Below are 11,108 nucleotides of genomic sequence, written 5' to 3'. Positions count from 1 at the left end.
ATGTACCCGTATCATACGCAGCTTCTAGATGTATTTACTATTGGTATATACCAATAAAAATCTGCTTCTTAGCAGCCTTAAATGATTAAGAAACATGTGGAACCAACCATTTGTCAAGTAGCATGAATTATTTAGCAAGAAAACAAAGTTAGGTATTTTTTTTTTCCTTTATAACCTAAAAACGTTTTTATGCATGCACACCATTTCTTCACCCCATCACACCAAGAAAAATCCGTGAGCAACCTACGGGGGAGACAAGGGTATGTCCCTATCTCTGCAAAGCGGACAATATCATGCTACGGGGAACGTATTAGCTGGGGTGTTACAGAATGGTATCAGAGCCAGGCCCCGGACCAAACGTGCACAGCGAGGACGCTGTGTCCCATTAGGGGGGAGGATTGTAACACCCGTGTTATATCCGTCCCACATCGGTTGGAGAGGGGAACAAAGCATGCCTTATAAGGGTGTGGAGACCTTTCCTAGCATGACGCGTTTTGGGACCACAAGCGCAGCAGATCCCATGAGAACTCTGCAGTTAAGCGTGCTCATGCGAGAGCACTACCAGGATGGGTGACCTCCTGGGAAAGTGTTCGTCGTGTGTGGTCGCCAAGAAAAATCCGTGAGCAACCTACGGGGGAGACAAGGGTATGTCCCTATCTCTGCAAAGCGGACAATATCATGCTACGGGGAACGTATTACCTGGGGTAAGCAAATTGTAACACCGTACTTTTTACATACACATTTTTTTTTTTTAAAGACACTCACAGCGGAAGACTTCATAATTTACACATTGTATCTTACTACATGGTAATATGATTAAACGATTCACTGGTGTTACGTTATTAATACAGACCGTTTCAAATATATATTATTTATTACAAAACATCAGAGTTATACACTGTGTCAAACATCTTGATTTGCCTTGCAAAACCCACCTAAAGCTGCTAATACACACCTGCAGGGCAAAACACTGTGGGGGAATTAGCATAACGCTAAGTGAATGAAAATATCTAGATGGACATCACTACAAGCATCAAGCACAGCTTAAAGGCACTGGTCACTAATCACTTAAAGCCATACACAAGAGGACCGGCAACCCATAGCTGATCAAGCTGGAATATACCGATAGTCCTCATTACTGAATCACTGGTATAGTCTTCCAGACGTGACGTACTCGTCATTCACACTATACCACCAATCAGTAACGTCTGGACCCAATACTACTACCCGACACCAAGGTAAATAGCATTGACCTCTTACGTCGCACAAAACACCTCGACGCACGTCGCACAAAACACCTCGACGTTTACTGGGTGCGCACATAATCACATATAGTCACTGCACTGGTCACATACTCATTACACAGTCTACTTAAGCATGACACAGATCACTATACTTGTCACTGTATAATCACATCCATAAAGATAATCCCACTCACCTGAAAGCACAAGCACTCAGTTGTCTTATATCACTGAGCCTTCACCTTTTCGTTTATCACCTGAGAATCACCACAAAATATCTCAAGTTAGTATAGTGTTTAAGTGTTGAATCACGCTTCATATTTAACAGAAAATATTCACAAAACAAATAGAGTTTTCGAGCACTATAAGGTTCTGTGTCCATATCAAAGCACAAGAAAACACAGCAAACATATGTACTCATATTCCTTTCCCAAAATCACTAAGATCTGATACTTATACACAAGATTTAGGATCAAAGTACCAAAATCCCCAATTTATACCAACATGAACCCTAAAATTTAAATCACCATTTTTACATATTTACACAAATCAAGCATACCCGAATCATGTATATAGCATAACCAAGCTATAACTACTATCAATTTCATCATGTAAACATCAATCCACAAGATTTGATCAATACTCTTAATTGTACAAAACCCTTGAAACTTATTTAAGGCTATAATTCTAATTCAACAATTAAATAGAATTAAATGTTTTATACCTTGATTTTGATACAGAATCACATGGATCAATAGTCCTTTTAAAGTAGTTAATTTGATATTAACAATTGGATTATCAAAGAATAGCTAAGGTTGTGATGGTACGCATAAGTATGTATATGTGTGTTCGGTTCTAATTAAATTCACACAAGCTAGTTAAGCTCCAACACTTAATAATTTAAAGCAAGGGATTTAAAACAATGGATTTAAGAAAATAAAAGGAAGAGTGTGTGTGGTTCGGTGTATGTGTGTTTCCTTGCACATTAGGAAATGAACACTAATCACATAAGAAAGAATGAAATGAATGTAATAAAAGACACGTACACACACGTGTACATCTATAACAGAACCACCACCTCAAACTTTATTAATTAAAATATATAAAATAGATGGGTGATGTTTGGTATATATCACATCTGTGTGTGATTGAAATTAAATACAGAAATGAAAGAAGATGTAAACACGTGTACCCACGTGTACACTCACACAAAAAAGCACCACTTTATATTTCAATCATATTTAACTGATATTTTATCCGTAATCTGAAACACAATGTATTCGTTAGGCAGTCCTAACGAAGTCCAAATCACAAAAACAGATATTTTCTGTGACCATCGTCACGAGCACATTAATTTAGTCACATAATAAATTATCAACTCATAATTTATTATTTCACTCCTTATAATTAAATCATATGAATTACTCATAATTTAAATATCATATTTAAATTATAATAATAAAATAACATAATATACCTATTTCATTTAGGCCCATAACTAGGGTGTTACAAATCTACCCCTCTTAAAAAGATTTCGTCCTCGAAATCTGGTCACGGTTAAACAGATGAGGGTATTTAGAGGTCATCAACTCCTCGGTCTCCCATGTCAGATTGGTGCCTAAACTATGCTTCCATTCCACACGCACCATAGGAATCTGCTTTTTACGTAACTCAGTCACTTTGCTATCGACGATCCTCACTGGTTCTTCTACCAATTTCTTACTTGAATCTACTTTCAGATCTTGGAGCGGAAGAATTTGATTTTCATCGTCCACTTTACACTTACGAATATACCACACCCTTATAAGGAGTGCTTTGTTTTCCTCTCCCACCGATGTGGGACGAGTGTAAGTAACATCACCATCAGCCCGTAGTATGATATTGTCCGCTTTGGACACAAGCCGATCACCGACGGGCTACCCGCACACGAGTACAACCCCGGATCGCACTTCTACCTCACGGATTTGCTTCTCGGGTAAACACCCTCAAAACGCGTCATACCAGAAGAGGTATCCACACCCTTATAAGGAGTGCTTTGTTTTCCTCTCCCACCGATGTGGGACGAGTCTGTTACAACTCTCCCCCCCTTCGGGACACTGCGTCCCCGCAGTGCACATCGATGCGGGCCCCAGCTCTGATACCATAAGTAACATCACCATCAGCCCGTAGTATGATATTGTCCGCTTTGGACACAAGCCGATCACCGACGGGCTACCCGCACACGAGTACAACCCCGGATCGCACTTCTACCTCACGGATTTGCTTCTCGGGTAAACACCCTCAAAACGCGTCATACCAGAAGTGCTCTCGCCTGAGCACGCTTAACTGCAGAGTTCTCATGAGATCTGCTACGCTTGTGGTCCCAAAACGCGTCATGCTAGGAAAGGTCTCCACACCCTTATAAGGCATGCTTCGTTCCCCTCTCCAATCGATGTGGGACGGATGTAACACGGATGTTACAATCCTCCCCCCTAATGGGACACAGCGTCCTCGCTGTGCACGTTTGTTAAATTATGATTTTTCCATTAACCACTTACACGTTTTATTTGTGGTTTTAACATATCATTCATTTTATAGATTGTATACGTGGTACAGATTGCAAATACGTCAAATTCAACTTATAAGGATTATGACTTTGAGAGAGTGTATTAAGCAATAAATGAATTAAACTTGCTAAAAATCTATATGTTCTAAATCTGAGTTATAGTAAAACAGGATTATTATCAAATATATGGACTAAAATACAATTAGACATGCGTGCATACACGTGTTAGAAATAAGGGTTGTGAATTGATAATCCCTTATTAATTCTTGAATCGTGAAACAATTTCTTAATTAAGTATTTCGACTCTCACAATTATTGGGTTGTACGAAATTTTAATTGGATAAGACAATAACGCAATTCGATTATATGTAAGAAGAAATCAAATTCTAGTATTAGTGAGAATGTGATTTTTTGTATGTGTTCATATGAAAAGCAGACTGCCAAAACGAAAATGAATATTCTGTAACTTGGCGGTTGAAAATGAAAGGGTGCCAACCATTTATTTTGGCGAAAAAATCGGTTGACTAAAAGTCATACCGTTTTGCGGGAAAAACTGTTAGAAGACAACTTTTCAATATAAAGTATAATGCCTTTTCGGTTGCAGTTTCGAGGCGCTGCCCCTCGACCCCTACCCGAGCACCTGGGAGCGGGAGGCTAGCCAGGGGCAGGGGCGCAGCCTCCTTGACCCCCGCTATTTTCGTGAAAGTATCAACTTTTACGAGACACTCTCCAAACTCATTAGTATAACTAATAAATAACTCTTGTTTTTCAAGAAAATCTCAATTACCTAAAATGATTACTAGATGACACTAAAATCACTAAAAACTCTGGTATTGATATGGTAAGCATTATCATCCATTATTATCATTATCATTATCAATAACATTATAGGAATTACTGTTAGTTTAGTAGCTTTTATATTACTCCGTAGTTTACTAGCTTAAAACTTGTATATTGCAAGTATACAAACATTTTGTATGTTTTAAGATGTTCCGTGTGTATACCCGGCTATAAAAGCTAGTAAGCTGATATAAAATGGACGGAGCATGTTCGTTGGGAACTTTGAACCTCTAGCTATTAGATTAGATAAATAAAGTAAGCTCTAAATCACAATTAATCACCTAAAACACACAAAATGGACTAATTAGTTATGTAGCAGTCACTTAAGTAAGATTATACAACCAAGTATCCTTAAAGTTTAAACCTCTTAACTAATAAATTATGTAATCAATGAAATCGAGTTAATCATGTGATTTAACTTTCATAAAATCAACAATTATAAAAGATATATCCGAATATGATCCATCAAAGTTAACGATTAATTAATACGGAGTATAATTCAAATCTTTCGGTTAGCTCTCATCAAACCTTCACAATTAAGTAATCGATTGACGAAGCAAACAAGATACTATACATGAAGTCTACAAGCAGAATAAATTAAATTACCAAAAGCTTAAATCGTTTGACAATTACGGTGACCTCGAAGCATATAATCCATAATTAGATTACACACGTTAAGAAAATGCATTAGTACATTGTGCAGAAGGATAAGTATTAATTACTGAAAAGTCTTTTAAATTAGTTTTGTGAAAAGGAAACTTATGAAACTGGAAAAGTTAGTATTTTAGTTTTGAAAGTACATATCTATTATGAATGTAGTTATTAATTTTGTTTTGGATGATAAAGCTATAAAGTTGGAGTTCATGGGGATTGAATTTGAGTGTAAAACAGCTTTTTTTCAATTTTTAAGGGTCAACCACTAGTCTACCACTTGGTTATTTGGAATGTAGTTGTGAGCAAGGATAAAGCTTTCTTGGAGGAGCTTTTCGGACATAAAACAGAATCATCCAGGCTTGTGGATATTTTCTTAGGCTTAAATCTTAGGTTTCGCATTATTGATGGTATCGGTACTTTCCATATTTAGATAGATGCTCTCCTGGTGGCAACAAAATTGACATGTAATACAATCACGAAGGATCACCCACAAGATAGACGGTGGAACCTAGTTCTGGAAGAAATAGTTGTGAGGAGTGAGGACTATTTGTCATCAAGATCATATTACCATATTCACCCCTCCACCGAATGTAATGAGTTCCCAATCAATAGAGCAGTATTCATAAGACATTAGATACCTGTTTTTTCATTTAACCGATTAGAGCCCAATTGTTATGGGAATTTTTTTTAACAGCAGTAACTGGGATCACCACCCGGGGGACTAACGGAATGTGTGAAAGGCACCCTGGGTGGAAATCAAGGGTTAAGAGACAACCTAGTGTGCAATTTTGCACCCTACGGGGAGTTGAACTCCTGATCTCTCGCTAAAAGAGGCAGGTCACTCAGCTACAACACAAGTTTGATTGTAGGAGTTTTAAGCATTCGATTACACCTTAGGCAACTTTTGACTAGTTACGCCCATTCCATTCATTTCCGAAGTAATTTAATCAATACAGAGTATTACCTGTTTGGCTCTAAAGATATATAATTCGAGTAAACAAATGTCTAAGCAATTTAAAGCATTTATATACAACAAAACTCTGTTTTATATATTTGTTTTCACATAAGTGTAAGAAAATGCATAGATTGAAAATTGACAATCCAAAACATCTGGCTAGAAATGATCAGAGTTTTGATCCATATTTGTAATAACTTATCTGTCTATCAGGCTAAAATATGATTTCCAGGCTGCAATTACATGAGCGCATAATCAATCATCAATCAAATCCCCCCATAATAAAAACTCAATACACCAAAACACATATATGTATATATCTAGATAAATCTTCTTCACAACAGAGAGTAATGAATAAGCAAAATATATTTAAACAGCAGCAGCAGCAGCTATTTAAAAAGATTAGATGTTGAGCAGTAACATTCTAGAAATGTAAATCTTTAAAACAAAATGACTTAATAACAAAACAAACATAGATCAAACCCTGATTATCAACTTTTAGACGCGAGCTGCAACAGCTGGTGCAGCAGAAGCAGCTGCATTTGAGGCGGCACCACTAAGGAACGAAAGGAAACCAGTTGAAGCACCTGGCTCTTGTTCATCAAGGAACAGATCTTCTGGAGTCCTAAAAGCACCATGTGCGGATACAAGAGCCGTTCCAAGAAGCAACGCAGATATCAACACAGATCCAACACTTGTTAGAAATATCACAACAATGCTCGATACAATCAACAGACCTAGGGTTTCACGTTCTGAAAAAGTACGGCCTAATATCACCAACGGCGGATCTGAAGGACGGAACAGGTACAGGAACAACCACGCCGCTAAGAGTCCGACGAGCGTTATCAGAGAGAACGGATTCGTCAAAAGTGAGAAACCGAGAACGGCGGCCACGACGGTGATGTAGTTGACTCGGAAGTAGGAGTAATTTTTCCGGATCCGGCCGGCTGCATCGGTTATGGAGTCCGGCTTGGAGAAGGCAGAACGATCGACGAGTTCGGACCATGGACGGCGACTAGAGAGTCCAGATCTGACGTTTTCGGTTATGTTGTTGATGAAGGCACGAAACGCAGGGGTTGTTGCTGGAACGTCGACTTGTTGATTTGAGATCGGAAGGATTGCAGGTTGTGATGAACTCATTTTTCCGATTCGATTTTGATTTTGAGTTTGAGTGGATCTTGATTTTAATTTGGAGTTTAGCTTGCAAACGAAGGAGGATTTAAAGTAATCTTGAAAGAGGGATTGTAGGAAGTTACGAAGTTACGCGTCGGTGGAGATCTTATTTCGACAATTTACATCAAAGGGTGGTTGTACGTTACGTTTTATACCTTGTAACTTTCAGAAATAAAAATAAATAAATATAAATAATAAAATGAAAAAAAAAATAAACAAATTTTCTCTTAACTTAGTCATGTAAATAAATATACTAATCACCCATCTCCACCTTTCTTTCACCTCTAACCAATCACCTTTTACTCATACATTTCTTCTCCATTTTGTAACTGTTGACATCTCTTCTCTCCGGCCACCGGCATCTCGCCGGTGGTCCGGTTTTTCTCTTTCTGTTTGATCTTTCCGGTGACAGCGGTGTGGTCTTGGTGGCCGGAGGTTCTTCTCGACGGGTCGACCGTTTAGCACCACCGTTCTCGTGGTGTTGGAGGTCGGTTTGTTTGAGTGCTTCTTTGGTTTCCGTCGCTTTTTCTCTGCTAGTGACGGATCTTGACGGTTTCTCCGATCGACGGCGGGTGGTGGTCCACCACCTTGTTGGTGGTGGCCTCCTGCCGTTTTGTGGCAGTTTGGGGTGGTTCGTTTGGTTTGGCTCCCTTACCTGCTCTCCTGCCCGTTTTTTCTCCTGTTCTGGTGGCGTTTGGCGGCTCACCACCCTGTGTTGTTCTCCAACTGTGGTTCTCGGGTTGCATTGGTTGGTTGCCACCCAGTTGGTGGTCCTTCATTGGTGGCTTGTTTGACGGCAGTGGATTAGGGTATTGGTTTGGTGGGACACGGTAGTGACCACGGGTGGTTCTGCCGTCCGATTTGGTGGCTGCTGGAGGACGGTGGGAGGTGGGGGTGTGGGTGGTCGAAGGGTCCGTGACTGTTGGGTTTTGCGTTGCCGTGGTTTTTTTGCTGGGTCCTTTCCTTTCCGGGGATGTCATTGGGTCTAAACCAGGCGACGATCTCCCTATTGGAGATCTGGTTTAGATCCGAGGACCGAGTTTGGGTTTTTGCGGTTTGGACTTCTCTTTGACGGCTGGCTTTCATCGCGGTTGCTGATTTTGTTCTGTATTCGTTGCAGTGGCGGTCGGCGTTCTCCTGACCGTCTACACCGTTGTTTTTGTTTTGTAATTTTGTGTAGTATAGCCGGTATAGTAGTTTCCTTTGTTTTAGCTTTAGTTGTTGTTATGTTCTTGTTTAAACGCGTTTTTCTCACCCAGTTGGTGAGCCGTTTGAAATGCCCCGACCTAATCCATCTGGACGAAGTCTTCAACAGTTGGTCCCATTGCGAGGTTCTGACCTCTATATGCCATGAACGACTCCATATAATATGAGCAAATGCACAGCGGAAGATTTCTTTCATACCTGAGAATAAACATGCTTTCAAGTGTCAGCCAAAAGGTTGGTAAGTTCATAGGTTTATCATAAAACAATAAAATTCATCATTTTGTTAGACCACAAGATTTAAATCCTGCATGGTACAAATGGGCCCGAATCCTATACCCACCTGTAATGTACATGCGATATCTTTTAAATACAGTACACCTTTCTCGTGTACGAAATCATCTTTCATAAATCTTAGTAACCGTATACATATCTTGTGCACAAAAATAACATACACATAACTTGTGTATAAAATCATTCTCTCGATACATAACATTCACTTTTCATTGCTTTCATAGCTTGGCTTGGTAACCGACCTTAACATATAATGCGCATAATAATATCCCCAAAACAGAACATCTCGTCTGTATAATAACCATATAAACTTCGAAGTACTAAACACCACGCCCACTAGCCCTTCCGTCTAGTGAACATTCTGGGTGGGGGTGTTAAACCCGGTAGCTACCTTTAGGATTCGCGTCAATTAGGCGTGCACTAATTCTCAAAATTAGTGATGTTCCCTAATTCTTAGGTTACCAAGCAATAATAATCAGGGGAAAAATATTCATATCAATTGTGACAATTATCACGTCCACATAATTCAATGGTGGAAATTATCACGTCCACATAATTCATTCGAGGAATGTTTTGCTTGTGTCTATCTCGTCAAACATTTATAAAAGCATTTCATGTTTTCTCAGTTTAAATATATTTCAAAAGCATTTAATAAAGCAGTTATAAAAACAGCGCATGTATTCTCAGTCCCAAAAATGTAAAGAGTAAAAGGGAGCAAATGAACTCACCTAATGTATTTTGTAGTAAAAACACATATGACTATATTGAACAATGCAGGGTTGGCCTCGTATTTACGAACCTATATCATATGTATATTTATTAATATACATAGTTGTAATCAAACAGATATATATATATATATATATATATATATATATATATATATATATATATATATATATATATATATATATATATATATATATATATATTTATATATATATATATAAATATAAATTTAGTAGTTATATATTTTATATATATATATATATATATATATATATATATATATATATATATATTAATAATGTTTATTTGTTTCATCTATTCATTTTGTTATATAAAAATATTAATTTTCGTTATGTTATATGTATTAAATATATATCGTTTGTTTGTTAAGATATAGTAACTAATATAATACTAATAATGGTAAAAAATGATAATAATTATTATGCTTAATATTACTAATAAAGATATTAAAGTTAATAATTTTGTTAATAATAATATGGATGATAGTTTTTAATTATAAATTTCATAATGATAATATCAGTAGTAAAATGAATAATTTAGTAATAATGGTAGTGAAAATAATAGTTTTTAATATTAGTAAATAATAATTATTATAACTACCTTATTACTAATGGTATTCTTAATAGTAATACTTTTTGTTAATAACAATAATAATTCCTAAATGTTTCTAATACTAATATTAGTGATAATAATATTACTTTGCATCATAGTAGTGATAACAAATAAACATAGCAATAATAATAATAACTACAATTGTAACTAAAATCATAATAATGATAATTACTACTTTATTAGTTTTGATAATTATAATAACAATAATAATTAATATCAATCATAATTGAAATTTTTAGTTATTAATAATAATATATGATAACTAATATTTTTTATTAGTAATAATAATAATAATAATAATAATAATAATAACTATAATATTAATTTTAATAAAATTTATAATGATAGCAATAATAATAATAATAACAATAATAATTAATAACAATAATAATCATAATTGTAAAAGTCATAAAATTCGGAACTACCTCCAAATAAAACGAGCCTCAAAAAAATGATAGTCCATGCTTGGACTCGAACTCAGGACCTTAGGTTCACCCATCAAACACCCAACCAACTGAACCACTTAGTTTTTCTGTTTATTATCACGACCCAAAAATATTTAACCCGTCTATCTGTTTTATCTATTTCCTTCTTCCTTTTGAAACCGGGGAACTACAAATTGTATTAACTATAATCGATTTGTTTTAGTAATTATCAACTAACATAAGCAATCTATATGGATCCTTGAAAAAAAATTATAAAAAAAAAAATTTTATATAAATACCTGCACAGCTACTGTCGCGGCCCTTTTTAAAAAAAAAAAAATTGATATCGAATTCAAGAACGTTTTGGACAATGTTTATAACACGAAATAAGTTTCAAATCATCATTAGAAATGTTC

General features: G+C 36.4%; 1 protein-coding gene across 1 annotated transcript; it reads right to left on the bottom strand.

Annotated features, from left to right (window-relative positions):
- Positions 1 to 6,733: 6,733 nt before the first annotated feature.
- LOC139840108 (PRA1 family protein B4-like) lies at positions 6,734 to 7,501 on the bottom strand. Its single transcript, XM_071830334.1, has one exon. It carries the CDS (start codon positions 7,373 to 7,375, stop codon positions 6,734 to 6,736), a length of 642 nt encoding a protein of 213 aa, XP_071686435.1. The 5' UTR covers positions 7,376 to 7,501.
- Positions 7,502 to 11,108: the final 3,607 nt, after the last annotated feature.

The sequence above is a fragment of the Rutidosis leptorrhynchoides genome, chromosome 4, assembly GCF_046630445.1.
Source record: "Rutidosis leptorrhynchoides isolate AG116_Rl617_1_P2 chromosome 4, CSIRO_AGI_Rlap_v1, whole genome shotgun sequence".
Taxonomy (NCBI): Eukaryota; Viridiplantae; Streptophyta; class Magnoliopsida; order Asterales; family Asteraceae; genus Rutidosis; species Rutidosis leptorrhynchoides.
This window is presented reverse-complemented; position numbering and strand designations above follow the sequence as displayed.

Bases quoted from the DNA above. Each gene is read 5' to 3' on its own strand.
- LOC139840108 (XM_071830334.1), bottom strand. From the start codon at position 7,375: ATGAGTTCATCACAACCTGCAATCCTTCCGATCTCAAATCAACAAGTC.